The following is a 25,906-nucleotide window of genomic DNA, read 5'->3' on the forward strand; positions in this document are numbered from 1 at the left end:
GTGGGAAATTAAAATAAAAGACTCCTTTTATTAAAAGAGGTCAGGCCACAAAAGAGAACAGAATCCCTTTGCTGTATGTTTTACAAACAGACAAAACTAAAGCACTTTTGAAGAAGAAATGGGTATGGCTCGCCAGAGAAATTTCTATGCATAGGTGACAAGAGATGTAGCATTCCAGGGAGAGGAAAATAGTGGAGACTTAAGGCAAATCTTCCTGGCTGGAAGAAGAAACAGAGAAAGAAAGATGGGTAATATCAGGGAGAAACTTAAAATATTTAAGAATTCTCACTGTTGCTGGGGCGTCTGCGTGGCTCCAGTTAGTGGAGGGTAGGACTCTCAGTTTCAGTTTAGGTCACAATCTCAGGGTCCTGGGATCAAGCCCCGCAGAGGCTCCACACTCAGGGCTCTGAGTCTGCATGGGATTCTCTCCCTCTCACTCCCCTTCCCCCTCTACTCCTTCCCCTGGTCTCATGTGTGCACACGGGTGCTTGCACTCTCTCTCTAAAATAAATAAATAAAATCTTTTAAAAAATATATTCTTACTGTTGTCAAAAGCAAATGGATACCACCAGGTATTTCTGTGGAGAGAAATGAAAGAAGGACACCATGGCCAAAGAGCATGAGCAAAGGAGAGAGTGGTGAACGTGAAAAGTCCAACAGGGGCGTTCAGGTCTGACAGCCATGCAAAGATTTTACTTCTCCTTGAGGGCAACCAGAATGGGTGACGCAGGGCAGGTACGACTAGGTTTGTGCTCCAGGAATCATGCTGGCTACTACTGGGAAGGGGGCTGGGGAGAGGGGGGAGTGAAGATGGAAAAAACCATTAGCTGACAACCGCGGAGCCTTGCTGAAAAATGGCAAGGCCTCTGACCACAGCCAGGGTGTGGGCAATACAGACAGAGAAAGCAGCTGGGCTTGAAAGAGATTCGGCAGGCAGAGAGGGCATGGTGACTTAGTGGATGTCAAGAATGGGGGAGATGGGGGCGTCAGTAGAACATGTGGCTCCCGATTTCAGAGTTCTAAGTTCAAGCCCCATGTTGGGTGTATAGATTGCTTAAAAATAAAATCTTGTATTTAAAAAAAAAAAAAGAATGGGGAAGATAAGTCCCTTCTGGCTCTGGCACACTACATGACAGAAGCCACCACTTCATGAAAAGAAACAGGTTGAAAGGAAAACATCTGATCCACTGTGGACAAGTTAAACTGGAGAAACCTGGGAGAGGAGACTGATGGTGTCCGAGGGGTTAAAGTTCAGAAGAGCAGGCCAATTAGAACGCAGATCCACCCAGGACATACAAAGCATGGAGGCAGACGTCCACATGGAGGAATTCAGAACGGGAAACAGAGAAACACAAGACAAAGCCAGCAGTATGTAACTTATTCCTAAATAATAACTGAAGTTTTAGAAAAAATAAGATACTAAAGAAGAAGCTGAAAAGGATGAAAATTAGAAGATCAAGGTGCAGCTGGATTTTATTTCCAAAAAAAGTGTTCTTACGTGCAAATTAATATTTCAGAATGTTTCCATTTGTAAGTTCACGTATAAATAAATAACTTAGAAAGGCAATCTAACTTTCAGGATTTTTGTCCTTCAGTTAAATAAAAATAATACTGTTTTAGACTTTTATATTTCGTATTTAACTTTACTGGCTCTCCCGTTACAGCCTAGTGATGGTATAAATTTTCCTGCTCTCCCGTGAGCCTGAGACTGTCTTCAGGAAACTCTAACGCAGATTTCAGAAATAATAATCGTCTGAACAAAAATAAGATTGTTTTCTGACACTCAGTGACCAATTTGTGACTGAGGACATCAAAAAATTAAAATGTATGCAGTTTTACAGGATAAATGATATGTTATACTTTTATTCTACATTCAAAGTTGAAAAAGTAAGCAATTTTAGAAAACGTAAGTCAAAGGAATTATAAGCAAATATTAATTTACATTTTGGATATCAAAGAGCAGAGCCATTCAAGCACACAAATGAAGCCTGGACTTTCAAAAATCTTTCTACTTGAATAGTAAATAGAGCATGAAAACAGACTTTTATCTTGCTAAAAGATGTTTCAGGAATAAAATTACTACACAAATGCAGTTTCTCTTTAAATGTTCTCTGAATAAAATATTACAATCCACTCATTATCTGATTCTCTTTCCGAAGGACTAGAAGATAAAACAGTAGCTAATGGCAGACAACCCAAATCTAGGGGCCTCACTGACTCCAAAGACTACTGTACATTAATTAGTTCTAAAGCCAAGTGGGGGAATAATCAAAAAAACTATTTGCTTTTCCTAAAAGCTCAAAAGACCAGATAGATGGAAAAAATCATGGAACTGTTAAGAGAGATCCTACACATCTGAAAGTTATCATTTTGTACGGAGTTTACTTTCTTTCCAAGTCCCAGGAAAGACAATGTTCTTTCAACTGATCCTTGTTCAAACATGAAGTCGGTTGTAGAGGTACTCTGAGATGTAGTTTATAACTTCAACGATATTATTAATCATATACTCATAAAAATTATGGCTCTGAGTTTTAGACAGGGAATTGAAAATGACCTCTGCCAAAGTTCACAGGGTCCCATCTGTATGGGAAGTCACGACCAGGCCACAGAGGAGAGGACCCCTAGGAGCAGCTTTCTCCTGACTACCTGCTGTTTCCAAAACACTGGCCAGACATTAGCTGCACACGCTGCCAGGATCAAACGGAGGCCAAAAGCCACTGCTTATTTCATGGGGACTCAGAAATTAACTTTAACCAAATTACATTTTTGCTCTCAAGATTTTTTATTTTAATAAAAGCTCACAATCAACTTGAGAAAAAAATATTATTTGAACAACTAAGCAGTCATCCAACAAGACAGTAAACTGTCCTTCCTTTTCTGCCCTTTACAAAACAATTTCTTTAAGCCCTCTATCCTTTAGAATTCATCAGATGAATAATATAGAATCACAAATACATCTGTTTTTATTCCTTAAATAAAATTCCGTAGCTTTGGGGGGAGAAGGCACATGCTCCTCGTCACCTATTTTTTTGAACTTTTTATTTTGGAATAATTGCAGAATTACAAAAAAAATCACAAAAATAGTATGAAGAATTATTGTATATCCTTCACCCAGAGTCACCAAATGTTAACATCTGTTAACACATTTATCATTCATTTTTTTTCCCGTTATACACACACACACACACACACACACACACACACACACACACTCTTTTCCTTACATATCTGGGAGTAAGTCGAAAACAGGATGTACTTTACCTCTACATACTTCAGTATTTCCTAAAACCAAGGTAAGTCTCTCATGTAATCACAGTTCAATGACCAGATCCGAAAATTAACATTGGTAACAGTATCATTATCTAATCTGCAAACCTTACTCAAATTTCACCAACTGTCTCATTTATGACCTTTACTACAAAAGAAAAACTTTTTTTTGTGGTCCAAGAACTAATCCTGCATTTAGTTGTCACGTAGCCTTAGTTTCCTTTGATCTAGATAAGTTGATCCACTTTTGTTGTTTCTTGACCTTGACACTTTGGAAGAGTGCAAGCCATTTATTTCACACACTGTCTTCCAATTTGGTTTGTCTGCTGTTTCCTCATGATTATATCCAGGTTATACATGTTGGGGAGAACATCACAGAAACAATGTGCTGTTTTCAGCACATCATACCTCAAGAGGCACATGATGTTTGATACGTCCCCCTACCAGTGATATTAATTGTGAGCATTTGGGTAAACTGCCAGGTCTGTTCATTTTGAAGACATTATATTTCCCACTATAGTATCTCTTCGGGATATACTATGAAACTATGCAAATACCTGTTGCTCATCATATTTTCACCCACTAATTTTAGCATCTGTCATTGATGATTCTTACCTAAACAATTGGGCACAAATGGGGATTTTTCTACATCAATTAAAAATCTACTGTAGAAAAGAGCTGTGCCTCTTCCCCTTTTATCTTTCTTATCTATTTATGTCAGTATGACCCCACGGACTCTTATCTTATTCCAAGGGCTTTAATCCATTGCTACCATTATTTATTTTGTTGCTGAAGTTTTCCCAGGTTGGCCATTGGGAACCCCTTAGAGCTGGCTCCTGTGTCTTTTTAACATATCATCATATTACTTTCTTATACAAGATGTTTCAGGCTCATCTTAACACTCTTCCGGAAATCAGCCATTTTACCATGGAGTACTGGTTCCATTTATGAGACAATGGTATTTAAAAAATAAGATCTGGGTTCTTGGTATGCTCATCGCTATGGGTGTCAATGTTTCCATGACCTCTCAGCAGGCCAGTGGTTCTCAGTCGAGGGTGATTTGCCTCCCTCCCTCATGACATATAGCAGTATCTGGAAATAACTGATTGTCACAATTGAGGGGACACTACAGTCATTTAGTGAGTAGAGGCCAAGGGTGATAATAAATATCCTACAATGTGAAGGACAGCCCCCCCACACAACAAAAAATCGTCTACACCAACAGGGCTAAAGAAACCCTGAGCTAGAGATTATGTGTATATATGTACACACAAACACACACGCACACAATAACATCTGTACACTTATTTTTCAATCTATGTTAAAAAATCACAAGTTTAGGGGCACCTGGGTGGCTCAGTCGTTGGCCGTCTGCCTTCGGCTCGGGTCGTGATCCCAGGGTCCTGGGATCGAGCCCTGCATCGGGCTCCCTGCTCCGCAGGAAGCCTGCTTCCCCCACTCCCAGTCCCCCTGCTTGTGTTCCCTCTCTCGCTGTCTCTCTCTCTGTGTCAAATAAATAAATAAAATCTTAAAAAAAAAAAATCACAAGTTTACACTGATACCTCGTTTCAACTCCACACCACAAGGTTCACTGTATCCTCATCCATTTCCACATCTATAACTTCTTTCTCTGACAATGAGAAATGTCACTCATCTTATCCACAATCCATGTATTTATTTCCTCAATCCCAGAATACACATAAATTGGTTTCAGAACTGCTAACCCATGAACTAGGAAAAACAAACCTATTAATGTTTGTTTATACATGTTGTATTTAGCTTGAGGGTATCCAGTCAAAATATGGCTAAAAGTTATTTAAGGCTAGATTTTTTTTTTCTCTCCGCCCTCCCACCCCCGTTCACCATGATTATTCATACAGTACTATCCATTTGTCTCTGTTTGTACTCCACTTTGAGTTTCTTCCCCAGAATATTAATTTTATTTTGAAATATTAATGTCAGAATTCTAAAAGTAAAATCCAAGAAGTCTCTCCCTTTCATTCCTTGTACTTTGTTTCCCATCCCCCAAACATTTCTCCCCGATCCTCCCTCCACACCCTGTAAATACACCATCTTATTAGTTCTGCTCTTGTGTATGTTTATGTGTTTCCAGAAATGAGCAGATACACGTATATATTCTTACTTCCCCTAGTCATCCACCAATATCTATTCTTTTTCCTTTAATAAGAGAAACGCTACTTTTTAGCTTAGTATATGGCCCCCTTGACATCTACATTTCCCATCTTCCTAGTAGCTATGTACGACCACGTGATTAAACACCAATAGGATGGGAGGAGAATTAAAGGTGCTTTCTAGGTTATGCCCTGGAAAAAAAAAAAAATGGGTGTGAACTCCCCCTGCCACCTTCCTGCTGAGGCTGGATGATGGGTATAAGAGCAGCCACTCTGGGGCCCCCAAATGAAAACCATCTGCTGTGAATCTAAGAGTCTCCTTACCAGCCCTTGACAATCTCCTTTTGAGACAATGACAATGGCAGAGAAATTAAATCGTATCTTTCTTAGGTCACTATGTTTTTTATTCTCTGTTATAACTGCTTAGATTACAGCCTAACTATGAAGGTCCTCAGGTAGGAAGAGGATAGAGCATCCCAGGAAATGAAAACAGTGAAGGAGGAAGAACAAAGGGAAAGGGGGAGTGATGAGATAAAGTGGTGTAAATGACCACAGAGTCACAGGAATGCAATGGGGAGACATTAAAGAGTTTTAAGCAGGGAAGGGATCATTAGGATTGTACTTTAATGTCTACTTTGTCCATACTGAAGAATGGATTGGTGCAGATAAAGAGTATATACAGAGAACCCATTCAGAAAGCTATTACACTGGGCCATGACATACGTAGTAGTAGCAGGGGATGGCAGAGCCAAAGAAAGGGAAATCAAGTCAGAGGCTATTCAGATGAAGTGGATAGACCCAGCCCCCTCACAACGCCTTTGCAACCACTTTTCTGAGCCCAAGGGCTCACCTTCCTACCAGGTACTTCAGGGACTCTGCACCCCCTTCCAGAAGGATTAGCTTCTTGGCCATCCCTCAGCCTTAGAACATCGGCTCATCCAACTACTCCCACCTCCCCAAAATACCTCTGCCAACTCTTTTCCAAGCCACTCCACAGTATTTTCTGAGACGGCTACTCCACGATCATCAGTCAGGTATACTGAGGGGTATTTTCAGGGAACATCCCATCTATCATCTTGCCTCACCTGAAAACTTCAGTGCCCCCAAGGACCTCACTTCTCCAGCAGCCCTCACATACCTCCTTGAGATCAATGTCATGACACATTAGAACATTTAGATTACAGCCTAACTATTTCTAGAACATTACCTCTTCTAATCCTTGGAGAAACTTCTTTTTCCTTGAGGTTTATTTTATCTGGTCAAAAAATCTTCTCCAATTCCCTGTCATCTACCAACTTCATCGTCACAACCCAGTATTTGCTGCAGAATTTACGTCACTCGACTTACGACCTTCCTTCGGATCCTAACTCCTGTCACCTTGTGTGGATGATTCAGGCAACATCCTCACCACTCAGCCCTTAGGATCTCATTTCAAATAATCTCCTCTCTTACTTTAGCCACCTAGTCCCAGAGTCACACCGTGAAATCATCTAAGGTTCGCTAACTACACCATATTCAAAATCACCAATTCAAAATAAATTTCTTGTTCCAAATGCAACCCCCATCTCTCCACTTCATTTCCCAGGTGCCTTGACTGGACCAATATTGAAACCTCCAATCTAGAATGTGAGACATTTTGCAAGTCAGCTCCCCTGGACTCTTCTGAAGAGTTAATGATAAGAAATCCAAAAAGAAAAAGAGCAAGATAATAAAGAGACATAAATAAAATCAATGTGTAAACTCTGACTGGATTGTGGATGGTATTAAAAAAAGATTAAAAAAAAAAAAAGACAGTTCTTTGCAGAATTGAAGAAACTTAAATATGGACTATACATTAAATGATATTATGAGATTCCTGTTAATTTTCTTGAGTGTGATAATGGTATTGTGATTCTGTAGGAAAGTGATCCATACTGAAATATTTAGGAGTCACGTGTCATGACGTCTGCAACTTTCTTTCAAATAGTTGAGGAACAAAACAAGAAGGGAAGGGAAGGAATAAGAGCAAAAAGGAGGAGGCAAAGAAAGGGAGAGACGGAGGAAAAAAAGATATAGAAAAGCTTAGCAATCTAGGTGAAGAGCATACAGGTGTGCAATGTACTATTCATTCAACTTTTCTCTAGGTTTGAAAATACCTAAAATAAAAAGCCTGCGGGGAATGTATCAAGAGAAAACAAACTTCTGATAAACCTTTTGAGCGAACTATGTATATATATATATATATATATATATATATATGCATATATATATATTTCAATATGATGTGTATACATCCACATCTTTCTCTATGCTCATCCAAAAACAATAAAGATATTGGAGGATGGGAAGGTGGCTTAACTAACGTCAGACTGCACCATACCTTACTCTGCAAATTGCCTTCCTACTTAATGTAAGGACATGTCTTCAAGTACCAGCTAAGTAGTAACTTACACTGAAGATGCATAGTAATTCTTTCAGTCCATCCATTTGGTGGACACTTCGGTTGGTTAGAATTGGGCTACTGTAAACAATGCTGTCATAAATGTCCTCGTTAACATTACCTCACAATTCAGTCTTTTAATTCTGTAGGATAAGATTCCTAAAGACTGAACAGGTAGGTCAAAGAGTATGCACTTTTAACATCCGATGCCAGATCATCATCCCAAAAGATAAGAGCAAGTCATACTCCAAACACTCCCAAGTGTGCCCATCCCCTGTATTTCCCCTCCACAGTGAGTTATCAGTCTTTTAAAAAATGCTGCCACTCTGGGGAGCCGTTCAAAGGAAGCACAAAGTGAGGTACGCTCAACAGAGTCACATGTAAGTCCTAAGACAGTGCTCACATTACTTTCAAAGAACCAAATACAGAGGTGAGGAAAGAAAAATACTTTTTTACTCCACCATTACAGCATCTATGAATTCACGTTATCTTTCTGTCTGTTTCATATCAAGTTTACTAGAAACTCCTTGAAATAGGGATATTATCACTCATTCATTAATTCATTCAACAAATATTACTCACCTACCATGTGTCAGGCACTGCTAAGCACTAATAATATACAAGTAAACAGGATAAACACCATCACTGCCCTCACGCACCTAATTTTCTTATGAGATAATCCAACATTTAGCAACTAGACAACTAATATTTTAATTACAGTTATGGTAAATGCTTTGAAGAAGCAGAACAGGGTGCAATGAAATGACATATCAGATAAAGGGCTAGTATCCAAAATCTATAAAGAACTTACCAAACTCAACACCCAGAGAACAAATAATCCAATCGAGAAATGGGCAGAAGACGTGAACAGACATTTCTGCAAAGAAGACATCCAAATGGCCAACAGACACATGAAAAAGTGCTCAACAGCACTTGGCATCAGGGAAATATAAATCAAAACCACAATGAGATACCACCTCACACCAGTCAGAATGGCTAAAATTAACAAGTCAGAAATCGACAGATGCTGGTGAGGATGCGGAGCAAGGGGAACCCTCCTACGCTGTTGGTGGGAATGCAAGCTGGTGCAGCCACTCTGGTTATGGAGGTTCCTCAAAAAGTTGAAAATCACGTAGTTACTAAATGGTGTCAGGACAGGATAGGAATCTAGGCCTGTCCGATTTCTTTCTATTGTATCACAGTGAACCAAAAGCAGAAATTTCATATTAAGCATGGAAAAAAACTATCTGCTCAATGAAACACATTTTATATTACATATGATACATATAAAGTTAGGAGAATAACAGCAAGCCTACTAATCTGTATTTAAGTCACCTAATTTAAAAATGTAGTAACTAGGGGCACCTGGGTGGCTCACTCGGTTAAGCATCTGCCTTCAGCTCAGGTCATGATCCGGGACCCTAGGATCCACTCTTGCATCAGGCTCCTTGCTCAGCAGGGAGTCTGCTTCTCTCTCTGCCCCTCCCCCTGCTCATGCTCCCTCTCCCTCTCTGTCAAATAAATAAATAAAATCTTTTTAAAAAATAAAATAGGGGCGCCTGGATGGCTCAGTCGTTAAGCACCTGCGTTCAGTTCAGGTCATGATCCCAGGACCCTGGGATCGAGTCCCACATCGGGCTCCCTGCTCAGCAGGAAGCCTGCTTCTCCCTCTCCCACTCCCCCTGCTTGTGTTCCCTGTCTCGCTGTGTCTCTCTCTGGCAAATAAATAAAGAAAATCTTTAAAAACTAAATAAAAATAAATTAAAAATATAGTAACTAGTGAATATATGATGTAGAGTAAGTAAAATGGCATTCATTTAAATATAAAACTTTGTGTATATATATATACACAAAGTTTTTGTGTATTCTATAAATATGAAAGTGTATTCTATAAATATGAAGGAGTATTCCTTTCAGAAGCCAGAGTAGCATACAACGCTAGTATTTTGACAAACTGCCCATATGCCGTGCCACTACGTTACATCAAAATTTAATAGAGATGTGATTTGACAAAATATTCTTTGTCAAATTGACTACCTCAAATTCATGAATTTACCACTCAAGCTCATTAGAGCAAAACCCAAATTAACCAAAATCTAATTCAACAACCAGAATAAAAATTACAAAAATACTCGTTGGGGGCAGGAATCTAGAAAACTCTTACAAATACTTTAAAGGCCTCTGGGAATAATATTCCCAAGTACCTTGTTTATGTCTATTTGTGTGTAGTTAAACACACAGAGACAAACACCCAAACTAGATGTGTGTTTCAAACACACATTTGGGGGGATATTATTTCTAAGGAAAATAGACCCTTCCAGGCCTACTTAACCAATATTTAGAGAAAAAATGCTGCTTATGGTAGAACTTGGCAGAGTTAAAAAATACATTAAATACTCCACAATTAAAGCTAAAAAAGAACTACAGAATGAGCTAAAAAGAATGTGAAGAGGATTTTTCAAATGTGTATATGCTTTGGATACTGATGTTACTGATATTTTTTTTTATTACATCTGAGTTCCCTTGAGAGCTTACTGTTTTCTTTCCATTAACAAAGGTGAATCACGAGCCCATAAGGTTAGATACAATCACTGTTACTTGTCAGTTAACAAATGTTAAGAAAAGAGAGTGACAGTAAAAGGAAAAGAAGGGAAGAAATTTCTCCAGATCCAACAAGAGAAAAAAATGAGGAAAAGTGAGGACTGGATGACTATTTTTCACCATAGACAAAAATGAGCAGAGAAATGTAAAAATAGTCTCTAGGGGCCCCTGGGTGGCTCAACCAGTCAAGCATCTGACTCTTGATTTTGGCTCAGGGGGTGATTTCAGGGTCATTAGATGGAGCCCCGTGTCAGCATGGAGCCTGCTTGGGATTCTCTCCCTCCTCTCCCGCCCCTCCCCCCAACTGGCCACCACCCCATCCCACCACTCACGCTCTCAAAAAAAATACATAAATAAAGTCCACTCAATTGTCCTGAGCCACCACTGTACCATTGTATGAACTGTTTACTGCACAAAGGCACTGGGTCAATGGTGCAGAGTAAGGGTTTGACATGCTACATTGCTAAGCTGGGCTCTCTGTCTCAGGGCTGAATACACCCTGAGAAAAGAGCACTTTTTCTAATTCACACAAAGTTGTAGTCCACTTGCCAAGCCTTCTGACCTACAGGCTGTGTCCCCTTGAAGGGAATCTTTTTGAAACTGCATAAAGCTCTGTATGGGCTTGATGGGGGCCAGGTAATCATACTCCACCACTGTTCTAACTCCTCAGCCTCCAAATTCTAGCCTCCTAGCTCCACTGTTTTAATGAGCCATGAAAAAACAGCAAAACTACCCAGACCAGTCCTTCCCATGGAATGTTCTTAGACCCACACTATTCACTTATAACGCAAAGCGAACTTATATTTTACACTTTCAATTTAATGTTAAACTCCATTTTTCTGAAGTTGATGATAATTTATGCTGGACTAAAATGAAATGATCTTTTCACGACTAATGAAAAGTTGCTAATACAATTTACAATATAATTTACTCCTTAAGGGGAGTAAGGATAACTTTTATTTCATTATTTAAATAAAATGGCTGTGAGGCACTTGGCTGGCTTAGTCGGTGAAGCGTGCAACTCTTGATCTCAGGGTTGTAAGTTTGAGCCCCACACAGGGTGTAGAGATTACTTAAAGATAAAATCTTTTATATATACATATAAAAGTAAAATGGTTGCTCCTAATTCAGTTATTGCTTTACATCCTAAAGGCTTATAGAATCACACTTTCTTAAGCATTAGTACTGACCTGTATGTACATGAGGTAACAAAATTGCATTTGCTAGAGAATATTTTATAATTTGCTCTTATAGACACAAAGGGCTATTCCCTCTACTCCCAAATTAGTCAGCTGCAGGTGACTGTATTTTATATCTCCATGCATTTTCAAAGTTTCATCCTACAAAACATCATCGACAACGACAAAAGACGATAAATATAGCTAATTTGCTGCACTGGCCAGTAACAGACTTCAGAATATTAGAACCATTTTCCATACAGTACATAAAAATACTAAATGCTCATCTAGTAAAGGTCATGAATCATAAGGTTAATTAAATAATTGAAGGTATATACGTAGAGTACAGGGCTGCTAAAGAAAATGAAATACCTATTCTTAATTAGTATGTCAGTTTAGATCAAGTTTTTCTTATTTCTATTTAAACACATAGTAACCACATTTTCTACTGAATTCTCTAGCATATCTTCAAGCTGTTTTCTAGAACTGGACACCATGTATAATAATAAGACCCCAAACGTTTGTTTTCACCTCGAATAACGTAATTATCCAGTGCATCTTCCATTCTCTTCAGTGCTTCAGTTCTATCAGAACCATATGTGATCAGCTAAAAGCAAACAAACAAAAAACAATTTACATAGGTATCTATAAATCTATCTAAAAGTCAAACAATTCATCCTAATAAAAATCAAAATATTTCCTAACAGATTTCCCAGAACATCTTTTGAACCTTCACAGTGGTTCAGTTTGTAATATAAAGTATGGCAATTAAGATTTTTAAAACTAAATAAATATGAAAATCAAGCTATTTCAGACATTTCTCCTATATTCACTATCACAGAAAAGAGCTGTTTGAGCTTAACAATGAAATAAAAGCAAGCATAAAAAGTTTAAAAGGGAAGATATCAAAATGTGAACATATTTGGGATAGAATATGAACATCTGTGATAGGGGAGGATTAGGCAAGATTTGTTTTTTCTCTCCCTACGAGAATGTTGTTTCCAAGTTTGACACCCTGCTTAGCTAGCTTTTACACATAACACAGAACAGAAGCAAAGGGTTCTTGTATTAGAAAACCAGAAGGGTCCTCCTATTCTCTATGACTTTCTGCCTATTTAGAGGAATCCTAAACAAATAAGCAATAAGTAACATTTTATTACTAATTTGCTTGCTAATAAGACCTTAAGTACTCATAAAATATTTTTCTCGTTATTACATTAGTCAACGTGTAGTGTGCAATTACTTTAGTACATTCCATCAGTTCCTCAGTATCAAGCCAGGCTGAAAATTTATTTGTAGGCCACGTTTCTGAACAGAAATGTATTCATCAAAAATGGAACATCTACTAAAAATCAATCTATAATATTTTTGTTTCTTATTTTTAAACTAAATAGTGTTTCCCTAACAACCAAAATATCTAAAGTTCACTTTAATAATGTTACTATAAAAACTTAAGGGAAAAAAGATAAATAAAAATTGGTTTGCTTGCTGTAAGTACATCACCTTGAGAAAGGGTTTTTAGTAAATTCTGCAGTCAGAATTCTACATTTTATGAGATCTTACAATTCTAACAATCTAAGAATTTAAGCAGCATTGTTATTCTGGAAAGTCAAATTTCAAAAAGACAGGTGGACAAAAAGACATCTTATACTCTTACATAAAATTTAATTACGTGCAATCCCCACAAATTACTGATTCATAATAATTGAAGAAAAATGGTAAAAAGTACTCCAAAAAACATGACTTATCACCCCAATTCTTTGATATGGCCTGCCATTCATACTTCTATCTCAGGCATTTTTCAGGAATGACCAAATAACAACTTAATTCATCCTCACTGTATGGGCTATGTTGGAGCCACTGGGTAGGTAGCTTTGTTACTGTTGGGAAAGGGGATCATCATTCGATTTGAGATTTGAAAGGGTGGGAAGAGCCATTGACTGACTTGATTGGGGAGTGTTACAAAGTAACATGGTATTGAAATTTCTCAAGAGGAAGAAAATCTGCTCTGCTTTCACTTTTCCATCAGTGCACAATTACTTGTTTAATTATAGCACATGATTCAGAGAAAAGCTCCATTTCAGATTTTTTTAATTAAATACTTCCACTGTCTCTTCAGAAGAAAAACGAACAAAGCTATTAAGAAATCAGACTAACTTTTGAAATCATTGGATCATAATAAATGCTAATATCACTTCCTGGTTGGATGCCGCTGTCAACCCGGACCTGGGAGAAAGAAAGAAACGAAAGTGACTTCATATCGTGCAGATATTTTTCTCACAACAATTTTAATTTCTAAGGAGCAGATGGATAATTTAATCTCAAGTAACTTTTCAGCTTCCAGAAAACAGAAGAACGATCTAAACTATATAGAGACCAAATTATCTTGATCTGTTAGTGTGTAGTATAATGTATTTTTTGTTCTTTCATTAAACAAAGGAACTAAGAAACCTCAAAAAAATAACAATACTACGACTTTATATATCACTATCCTGGGATGCATTTGTAGCTAGTTGATGGTGTCTTCCAACTGAAGCATGACATGAATGATGCCCCTTCTAGGCACACTCCCCACTGTACCCTTCTGAGAGCTCCAGGGAGGACCCCAGTCAAGCCAGGCAGCAGGACTCAGGAGTTCTGCTCATCAGCTCTACAGGAACACTGGTCCTGCGGCTTTCATGTCTATAACACTTTCCTTTTTTGCCTTACCCTCTCAACTGTACAACGTTTTTTCTCTGTTACTGTTAGTCCCCCGAGACTTTAATGTTTACACAGCTTTTCTCATAGCTTTGCTTTGTAAGGACACAGCCCCAATTAGAGTTCTGATTTTGCGATTTTCATGGTGGAAAAAAATAGCTCAAGTTCAAAATATTCTTTTGAAGAGTCTGATTGCTGTTAACCAGCCAACAAGTTAGTTAGTACATCGCTGATTCTTGTTTTCCTCTCCCAGTTTGATACCAGCAGTAAGGCACAGAGGTTAGCCATGTAAAACTTTTAAAATGAGCAGTTGCTGAGGACAAAATATTTATTAAATTATTGTGCCTAAGTTTTGGAATCTGAAGTATTTAAATGTTAATCAAAATACTTAAGACTGTCAAGCATGTCCTAGGGGTCTTGAAGATAGAGGAATTTAATCGAAGCTGCTAGAACAGCAGGACTTTGATGCCCAACATTGTAAAGGGGTGGGAAGAGAAGAGCGGAAGCTCACGTAGCTCTTCACCTGTGGGAAGAAGCCTTCCTAATAAACAGCAGCTCATCTGTCTGCAGCAAGGCAGAAAAAGGTCAACACAGCGGCTGTTAGGCCTTTAATATTTTAATTTAGGCAATTATCAAGGGACCACATGTAGAACCTCTTGTCTAGGATATCCACATGAGGGTATGATGATGGCTTTATTATACGGTGACATCAAAAGATAAAGCATAGTTTCATTCTCTTAAAAAAAAAAATCACACTACCATTATTCTCTTTGTAAGGCTTCGGAAGATAACATTGTAACATACCCAGAGTGCTTTTATCTCTGTATTTGCAAACACAAAAGTATGGATATTTGTATTTACATTCACATTCACGTATGAAAATCAATTTTAAATGAAAGTCACTCAGCACACTTAAGCATATCTTGGCTTTCTATTTTCTGGAAACATACTTTAGTTCTATGACACTATGAAATTCACAGTGTTTATAAAAACTAGAAAAGAATTAATGGGACAGCTGTGAAAGCAATAAAATCATAATCTACTCTCTCCCCATATTTAAACAGCCTCCAAACGGCAGCTGGCAACTAACTTACAGAACAGAAAAGAGCCTTCTGAACTTCCATTTTCTTAATTTTAGTAGCAAAAAGTTGAAGAGTTCGTTTTACCTCCATGTATTGTTATTTAAAACCAGAGCATGCTTGCTAAAGCTGTGTTTCAAATTGAGACTGGTGCAAATTCTAAAATGTTTGACTTAAATATAGCCTATTTCCTACAAGGCTAGTGTGGAACTCTGCTGTTCAACCCACTGGTCAAATAACATAGACAATAAAAATTATTTATTACTTTCTTCTATAGTGCATAATTTAAAGTCTTAGTTACCTTGAACACTACCATCCTAAAAGTTAAGTTACCCAGGGCTCTTGGATATAACCATGTCATCTACTAAAATTATGATCACAGAAGGTATGTCATTTTAATTTAAAAATACATAGGATAAAATCAAGAGGTATTACACGTAATCAACACACATCGCTAATCAAACACATTTCATTAGCAAATCATTTCCAATTTAAAACTGTAACAAAGCATGAAGACTCTGACTTATAATTTCCTATTTATATAGCTTTTTTCAAATAATCATCAGCTTTTATTTCTAACAATGAATTAAAGGTCAAACTAAGTCACCATTCCTCTACGGAAACAAAGGCTACACAAAAAAATATATTTAGCTTTGGCACAAAAAGCTTTAAGAATAAAGTCAAATGGAAATGTAACCAAATTTCTGAGCAGAACAAAACTGCAGTCTGAAAATAACAAATTTACAAAATGTGGTGATCAAAGATTTTTTTTTTAAATCTTCATCAATGCCATGGAAGTAAATTTTAGGCTTAAAGAACCATGTGAAAAGTACAGCCTGTAAGTTAACTGTGAAGTGTGTATTTTTTTTTTTTTTAAGATTTTATTTATTTGACAGAGAGAGACACAGTGAGAGAGGGAACACAAGCAGGGGGAGTGGGAGAGGGAGAAGCAGGCTCCCCGCGGAGGAGGGAGCCCGATGCGGGGCTCGATCCCAGGACCCCGGGATCACGACCTGAGCTGAAGGCAGACGCTCAACGACTGAGCCACCCAGGCGCCCATGAAGGATGTATTCTTGTGACAAAAAAGGTAACAGCCAAAAAGAGTTTCCCAAGTGAAAACTGACTGATCTAGTTAAAGAGGCAAGGAGCAAAAACCACACCACCACCACCACCACCACCCAGGCACCTGTGTATGAGGGTCTCAAGCCATTGCTCAGAAACCTCTGGCATAATTTAAATATCTTTCTTCTGTATCAACGGTGGACCGTGTGAAACTATCAGCCGTCTCCCACCCTTCATGCTCGATTCACCTCTCTCCCTCAGTCCAACTCCCAGCCCGCAATGTCTACCTGACAAGTGACAGCCCAATCTGATTAAATGCTTCCAAGGGAGGGGACTTGTGGGCCTCCATGACAGGCCAAAAGTGATCACCATGGAGATACATAATTACAGCTGTCAACGCATCTACTGTCCTGCTGACATCAATTTGATTGCTCCCAGCAATAATGATAGACAAAGCGTGGTGTGCACTCTCCCGCACCCAATCACTTTATCTATTCCTTGGTCCATTTAGCTGACATGCAACATTCACACAAGCAAATAACAGCAGTAAGCAGAACATTTAAGGCATTTTAATTGTTTTTTTCTTTCTATGGATGGCTCACAACTGCAAATGTTATTACATAAAACTCCTGCTGCAGCATTAATTGAAGAAAGATTTGGTGGGACAAAGACTGTAGGGGGTATAGTTTGTCCATTATCACTTGTACTTTCAACAGGTCTCACGTTTGAAAATTGCAAATTGCAAAAACTTGCGAGGGCAAAATGTTTGACATCCTGTTAGCTATTACAACATGGTGAAAACTTCTAACAACTAGAGTAATCATTATGAATTCTTATTTAATACTTTTTTGTTTGATTAAAAAAATGTTTAGATATGTCCCTATGATACTTGTTTTCTCATCTGCTATTTAATGTCACATAATGCCTGTTAAATCTTTACAATTTTTTTTTCTGCCTTCAGGCTTTGAACACAGCATGGAGTCTCCCAGCCTAGAAAGGGTCAAGTCTCTTCAGAACGCATATGGGCAAAAACAATTTAAAAAGTGAAATAAATCACATATCCAATAACATCTTCGAATTTAGAATCCTTCCTGTAATCTTTCACCATCTTCATGCCAGTAATCAAACTGAATAATCATATTCACAGATGGTACAGCCTTGTCATCCACTAGTTAACATAATGTCACATATATATGCACTTATTACCTTGATTAAGAAAAAGGGTATGTCCTTGTTCTTTTTATGCAGCAAAAATTATTTAAAGAACAGCTATTAAATATAGAAGAATTAGGAATTAAGTGGACAGTGATCACTTTTCTTTAACTGGTAGAAATATGTACTTCTTAAAGTCCGTGACACTTAATAGAATGAGGCATACTTTGTTTTACTTAATCCGCTTCCATTAAGGGGCTGATTTTGTGCTTGAATTTTTGACATCTGACTATACAGGGAATCTGGGTTAGATTTAATGAAAAGATTAAAGTGTAATACAGGAAAGTAATTTCCCATTCTTAGGATTCTGTGATCTTTCTCAGTACAATTTTCAAAAGAATTGGGAACATTGTAAACTATCATTTATTTACAAGTCAGATGTCTCTGGACTTCCCCTGTGAATTCTGACTTTCTTATGTATCACAAAGTACAAAATATATTTTTAAAAACAACAAAAAACTGCCATTCCCCAGGAATTTCACTTGTCCTTCAATTTACACCCTTTAGTGTTGACATGCTTTAACATAAAAGTATGACATAAATCAAGATTTTAACCCCTCACTTGGTATTACAGCTTAATGACTTACACCAGGTAGATGTATTGGTTCTTGGTACTGAGACAATCTCCCAATGGACGGTAAACCAAAAGACTTGTAGGGGTCCTGAAAGTTCAAAGGAAAGGAAGCACAGTCTTTGAAATATAAATCAGCAAAGTAAGGTTAAATATTTATACAATGAAGAAGCATTTATAGATCTATTTTCAATATACAGTATTCACCAAATCACAGATTTCAGAATATTATAGTCTTATACTCACTCTAGACTACTTAGACAAGTATTTAAAAATCAAACAGAACTGTAAGCAGAATTTAGCCTGACCTTAGTCATACTTTATTGAAATTGGTAAAATTCCAACATTTTATAAATCTTCTTAGAATGCTTTGGGCAAAAATAAAATAACCTAGGCGATACATCAAAACATCCTCAAGTGCAGAACAACAACTGTAGTATGCTAAAGATGTTTTTCTTACTCTCAATACAGTTCACATATGGTAAAATTGGAGAATTTTAGTTCTTCAAATAAAGACCTGAAAGGAACTTTGCATGTGCTATTAGATATGTGCTCCATTTGTAAATATCTTAGATCATCAGAATAAATATTAAATAAGTTCAGTGTCCCAACAATACCACTTAAAATATAATAAAAGCAAGAATAACCAGGCCAAGTATATTCTTCTCAAGATCCTTAAAAAACATTTCAAAACAACTTCCAGTATTCTTAGACACAGATACTATTAATTTACTTTTTGTTTTAATAAACTTTGAATTCTAAAAGTAAAACATAGTATAAATGTTTCCTTGAATTATTTTAATCATTTGAAAAAAGCATTTTCAGATACTGACTGCTTTATTATCTAATTAATACAGTTATAAAATAGTATAAAAGTATTGGACTGACAGTTTAGGAGTAAAATCCATAATTAAAATTATGAATGAAAGCTTTGCAATTTAAATTTTAACTGCTACTTTCAATGTAAGCATAAGGGATAAAATTATTAGAAAATAAACTTGCAAAAAATTTAAGTAAATACTGAATCAACAACTCATGTGTACCCAGGGTGGGCTCTAAAAAACAAACAAAAACACAGAAATAATTGCTTCTGTTTACTTCAAATGTGATTTGAAAACAAGCAAACAAAACAAAAGCCATGGTCCGTTCAAGCATACTGAATATTTAACAAAAGCAAGAATATTTAACGAATGCTTTGCTGCCCCTTAAGCTGACTGGTAGCTATTATTCCCATCCAGAAAAAAAATACATAGAACTTAATTAAACTCAATTTTTTAAAACTATTTTGAATTATGTCAAAACTGTCTACCCTTTGTTCCAGTTGGATTCTGTATTAGGTAAGCACATACTCGACACCAGTTATGAAACCCTAACTTTACCTTCTGTTTATCTCTACCTGGTCCCATGACTCTGGGACACAACCGTCATCCTTCCTCTCAACATCATTCATTTTACCTCAGCATAAACCCGACATTCAACTGCCCAGCCGTTGATGGGAATATCAGCTTGTCTGTGCCTGAGAGGGTAACCCTTGGCAACACGGATCATTTCTTGGACTAGATCCAGGCCGGTAATGCATTCTGTGATGGGATGCTCAACCTGCAAGGCCAATATGAGCCCATCAATAGGTGTGGGAAAAGGTAAATAAACAGAAATAAGCAAGAACAAGTTCAATAACTTCTGGGTAAAATGAGGTTAATTATATTTAACATTCAATCACTTTAAAAAAACTAAGAGAATAAAATTAAACACAATCTCATACAAGGCATGATTTAAAAAAAAAAACACCTAAAAGGTATTTGTAAACTATCTGTATTACTTGTTTCCATTTTTAATTAGATGTCATCCGGCAATGTTTAACACTTTCAATTTTGAAACTACTTCCTATCTGAAAGTTATATATTTAGCTAAAATCCTCCATATGGCTGATAATCAACCTATTCTGCTACACTTAGCATGGCATCCACAGAGGCAGCTTATGATTTTCCAAAGCACTAGGCTAGCGTAGTCTCACCCAGTCTCATGCTTTCACTAACCTGTCCTGACAAGCAACCAGATTAGCGTACTCTTACATCAATGCAGTGTAGCAGAAAGGAGCAGATGGATCCTGCAGGTTGTTTTCCCTTCAGACTTACACGGGGAGTGCTTAGCATGCACAATAGCAAAACTGAGCCAGTGAAATCACTCTGCTTTCTCAGCAAATTGCTGATAACTACTTTGGATGATGCTGTCATGGGGATCCCTGGCCTTCCATACTCACACATGGGATACACATGTACAAAAACATGCACTGACAGAGAGAGATACTAACAGGGATACACATCATTATGAATTTGTTTGACTGCTTACAAGTTTCTAAACTTAACAAAGCGAAAATAAAGCCACTTACAGCACTGATAAAGAGCAGATGATCTGTCTTTCACTGAAATCCCTGAATAAGTTTTAGAAATTTAAATAAAAGTTTGGCCACATCTGCTGTTTTAATACCAATTTCTTTTCTCATAAAAATTAAGCATGTTCTAAATGCACTTCATAATAGTTTCTTTATCATGACATGTCTAATTTCATACGCTCTGACACGGGAAAAGGTCAATGAACAAAAGAATTGCCTTCCCATCTTCAACTACACTAATTGAAGGACAGGACTTAGTCATTATAATAATCTTGAAGCTTATCAGAAGCAGACAATGCCATGGTCTTAAAAAAAAAAAAAGCTTTGTAAAAATAAACAGATGGCATCCATAATTAGCTCTGTGTGTGTTATGAGTTTGTTTACAGTTTCAACAACATTTTAAGACATTTTGACATAATTTTAATGACAAATCATCACTAAAATAAGCATCCACCCTTTGTAAAATAAATGTGACACTAAATAAAGATCTTAATAGGTAGTTCAAAAAATAAATTTTTGAAAGCAAGATATGCTTTTTGAGAAACAAGATTCTATATGACAAATATAACAAGAAAGGAACAAGTGTAATGCCCATCTCTTATTGCTAGAAACAAATTTTATGTGAGAAACCATCTTACCACTCTATTCAAAGTGAGCCTACTGTGTGCCAAGGGCTTTAAATCAATACTATTCACACACCTCGTTAGGTGAAAAAATAATTTTAAAAGTTAAGTGAATGATTTAACTCTATTCTATGATTAACGCCTTCTATGTCTAGTGCCCAGAAAAGTACGCACTATATACTAGGCAAATAAATAAATATTGAATGAATAAACAAACAAGCAGCAAATCCAGAGCCACATCTAGAGTAAATGGTAGAAGCAGGGTTGGAATTCAGGTCACTCCAAAGATGGTACGACATTCCTATTTTCTTCGTGGAAAAATGTATATAAAAACATGTAGTAAATTGGGGTGCCTGGCTGGCTCAGTCAGTGAAGCATGCAATCTTTGATCTTGGGGTCATGAGTTCAAGCCCCACACTGGGTGGAGACATTACTAAATAATAATAATAATAAACAACTTTTTAAAAAATGTAGTAAACATAAACTGCTACATAATTATGAGCTGTTGTCTTCTATAAACCACAGTATTATGAAAGTTTAAAGATAGGGGCGGCACTTGGGTGGCTCAGTTGGTTGAGCGACTGCCTTCAGCCCAGGTCATGATCCTGGAGTCCCAGGATCCAGCCCCACCATTGGGCTCCCCGCCTAGCAGGGAGTCTCTTCTCCCTCTGACCCTCCCCCCCCTCATGCTCTCTCTCGCTCATTCTCTTTCTCTCAAATAAATAAATAAATAAATCTTTTAAAAAAATGAAAGTTTAAAGATACAAATTCTTTATAAGACTCTGTTTTACCTTAGAAGACGTCTCTATAACTGTGTAAGAAAAAAGTACATTAGACTCATTATTGAATGGAATCCAAAAATGGACCTCTTTACTGCAACTTAGAATTATAGAACAGAAACAGCACATTTTACAATCTAAATTAGTGAGCTGCAAGCATTTCAAAATAAAATAATTAAGTAGATAACTAGAATAATAACTAGCTGCTAAAGGCAAAATGATTACTTGCAGAATTTTAAAAATATAAACATTTAGGTTCAGATATTGTTAAAGAAATCTTCCTAAACACATTTTAATAGAATTCTGAAGTTATTCAACTGGATGGTATGAAACATTTCCTTTAGATCCTGCATTATTATTACCAGGAATCTTGTAGGCGTAACATTGTTTAAATAACCATGTATAGCCCCATTTCCGAGAACTTGGAAACAGGTCCCCTCTGCAAGTCAAACTCAATACTTAAGAGATGAAAACAAAGATATACAAAGAGACAAAACAGCTCCCAGGCCAAAATATAATTCAACAGAAGTTTTAAAAATATCTTTAAAAGGAGGGGAAAAAAAAAGAAAGGAGAAAGGAAGGGAGGGAGGGAGAATCAATGGAAAGTGAAGGTAACCACCTGGAATGAAAGGTAATACAAAGGAGGGTCAAAGTTTGCTGGTAGGCTGACGAGTTCGTCTTGTTCCACCTAAAGGAAAAATCTACACAAGTCTAATGCCAATAAACGTATATTCTGAGGGCTGTTATGTGGAAGGAAGAAAAAATAAACAAGGTTTCTGTGTCATTTCTGTTTGGGAAACATTGACTTCAACTACATTAAACATGTGCTTTTAAGAAAGACTCCTAAGACTCATTAATCTGTCACAATGCTTTGGGATTCTCAAGAGGAGGGTATCTTACGGTACTTATTTAACCCACACCCCTCCTCCTTTTACAGGATATCCTTATGGGTTGAGAATTCCATGGAACACACTTTTAGAAACCATGTCTTAAACATTCAAAATACAAAACCGAATTCCCTTATTGTGACTATCCTCACCAAATTTTTGCCAACCTGGCTTCATACATAATATTTTTTTACCCAACAGAAATGGGTGCTAGTTCCAAGAAGCATATGAATAAGGGATACACTAAATAGTATGATTCTCCATTTGAAGATCAGTATGTTGACATTCTAACAGATAAATCTTGTGATTTAGTCAACAAAAGACCTAACCCCCACCCCCAGCCACACACACAAAAAATCACCCGTTGGAAAGAAAAGAAAGAAAAGAAAAGAAAGAAAGAAAAAGAAAAAACCCAAAACAAGTCAAAATTTCTGAATTCTCAAAGACAAATCTCTGGGATCAGTGAGACAGTGTGCACTCTGCAGTGTCTATTAGTAGCTGATAAATCTGTCTGAACTGGCAATGCCTCTATCTTTCCATGAATGTTTTGTTCAAATAGGTAAAAACAACTACAATCATGATATGTCATATTATGGAACATAATCACACACAATCATGCTACAGGGAGTATATATAGTTCTATATGCCTATATCAGATGGTCACAAACAACCAACTTTTTATTAATCCATTTGCTATTTTAATGTAGTTTTGTCTTCTTGATCACCATCAAGCTGTCACTAATGTCAGTGTTTGTGTTTAGACCTTTGGCCACTGTTTTCAAATATATTTGTTGCTTTAAATGTATTTGCCCCCAAAAATAAATAACTGAGCTTATCAAATGCAACAGTGAGGTAAATTTGGTTTTGCTTCCTTCACCTCTGAGTTCTTAATGTATCAAACTTCAATAGTGATGAACTTAGAAAAACAAATCTTTCTGGCATTGTGCCTGCCATTGCCACCATAATCTTTAGCCTTACTCCTCACTAAATGCAAACTAGGAAGTATCTAAAACTAGTGGGTCAAAGTATAATGAGATATTTCCAGGCTCCACGTATCTCCCTATAAGATACCTTATTGACAACAGAGGGAAAAGTAGTAACTCGACAGTAAAGAAATGCGAGAGACACCACCTTAACCAAGCCAACCACAGCAGTAATGGGATAAACATGCTCAGAGAAACACAATACATTCTCTGTAGTATACCTGCCAATGAGCACAGCCTCGATATAATCATGAGAAAACAGACAAATGCAAAATGAGAGATGTTCTATAATGTAAAGGGCCGGTGCTCATGAAAAAATGTAAAGACCATAGTTGACCCCAAAAAAATACATAAAAGACTAAGGAACTATTCTAGAAAGAAAGAGGTATGACAAGTAAATGTAATATAGGCTCCCAAACCAGAAAATTTGTTTCTTTTATTATAAAAGACTTTAATGGAACAACTAGTGAAATCTGAATATGACCTCTAAACTGGATGATAGATAATGAGTAAATGTTAATATCCTGATTTTGATAATGGTACTGTGGTAATGTAAAAGAATTTTCTTGTTTTTAGGAACCACAAACATATTTAGGAGTAAAGGGACACCAGGCCTGCAATTTACTCTGAAATGTTTCAGGTAAAGAAGACAGACACAGATACATAGATATAGAGAAAACACGTAAAGCAAATGTAAATGTTAGGGAAGGGTGTTCAGAACATCTTTGTAACAATTTTGCAATTTTTCTCCACATCTGAAATAATTTCACATAAAAGTTAATAGAAATTAAAGCAACATCACTAGAGTTTGTTTTTATATATAATATTACTAAAATAAAGATAACTGATTTGATCAACATTTTCTCTTCAAAATCCACTGTTAAATAAAAATAATCAACAGCAGATAATTTGTTCAATAGCTTTTCTCTGACTTAAATTTGTAAATATTTTGTGTTTATTTCCCTAATAATTCCTAAGATTTTAAGAACAGGTAACTAGGTGACAGGCAAGTTTTCCTCCTGGGAAGCAAGATTCAGGGAAATTCTAATTATACTCTTAAGTTAGCTTCCTATGAAAACACTGAGGGAAGTTCCAAAGAGAAAAAAAAGTCACAAAAAGTGCGGAGAGAAGTCAGATGGAACAAGTATGTGTAAAGTCGGCCATTAACAGAGAAGGAGAGTTGAGAAGCATTGGAAGTCCCTTATATGGAGGAATATCTGGCTCTGTCAGCTCGTGATTGGTGGCCCAACTGCCTAGTCAAAGCAGAAGCTGTCCCCAAAGCTAGAAGACCCAACAAACATGCTGTAACTAACATCCAAATGGCACTGAAATTTACAAAATCCCTCCAAATGCACGAACTTGTTCCTCAACATTCCACTGTCACTTTATAGGGAAGGCATATGAGATACAAACATGAGGTATATGGTGAGTGAATATTAAGAATATCTAATATTCAAATAATGTTAAATTAATATAATTTTAGGTAACATCTTTATTAAATACATGAAGTCTAAACTGACAAATATTACAAGGCTTGGTTTGGGAAACCTACCTTTGGTAAGCAGAACTTGTCTGACTCAACTCAACAGAGCAGTTTAGGTGTGGTCACCTGTTGAAGATACTGTCCTGTTATATAAAGTTGAGTTTCATAATAGTATTTGGCATAACAGGTCTCTACTTAGTTTGTTGTTATTCCAGCCTGAAAGGATAACTTACGCCATTATTTTTGGTTCTGCTCTTTCAGTTCAGAGTACCGCTTTGTCCAGAACAGAATCTAACATATATCTATTAAAATTCTGAAGTTCTACCTCCTGAGAACACAGGATTTCAAAATAAAGATCTAAAGTTATTAGATTTTGATCCACAGGACTCAAAGATAAAAAGCACATTGGAAAATGGGCCCCAACATACCATTCCTGTAAACTCACCTTGAAAATAATGGCTATGTTTAAGGGTGGCAGTGAAAACTGAACAGATTCTATTATAGAGCTTCCCTGTTGACCCCAACACAAATAATCAGATGA

The 25,906-nt window shown here is 36.9% G+C and overlaps 1 protein-coding gene across 7 annotated transcripts in view; it reads right to left on the reverse strand.

Moving 5' to 3' along the window:
* PCCA (propionyl-CoA carboxylase subunit alpha) overlaps positions 1-25,906 on the reverse strand; it is a 402,221-nt gene that overhangs the window by 195,485 nt on the left and 180,830 nt on the right. For 5 of the 7 annotated variants that reach the window (XM_044913520.1, XM_044913518.1, XM_044913517.1 and 2 more), the window contains 4 exons: positions 19,674-19,817; positions 18,235-18,309; positions 13,755-13,823; positions 12,129-12,204 (listed from right to left, as the gene is read on the reverse strand). In XM_044913520.1, the coding sequence (XP_044769455.1) occupies positions 12,129-12,204; positions 13,755-13,823; positions 18,235-18,309; positions 19,674-19,817 (364 nt within the window). The remainder of the gene's footprint in view (positions 1-12,128; positions 12,205-13,754; positions 13,824-18,234; positions 18,310-19,673; positions 19,818-25,906) is intronic. The other 2 variants (XM_044913521.1, XM_044913519.1) reach the window with 1 other exon arrangement.

The sequence above is a fragment of the Neomonachus schauinslandi genome, chromosome 3 (assembly GCF_002201575.2).
Source record: "Neomonachus schauinslandi chromosome 3, ASM220157v2, whole genome shotgun sequence".
NCBI classification, from domain to species: domain Eukaryota; kingdom Metazoa; phylum Chordata; class Mammalia; order Carnivora; family Phocidae; genus Neomonachus; species Neomonachus schauinslandi.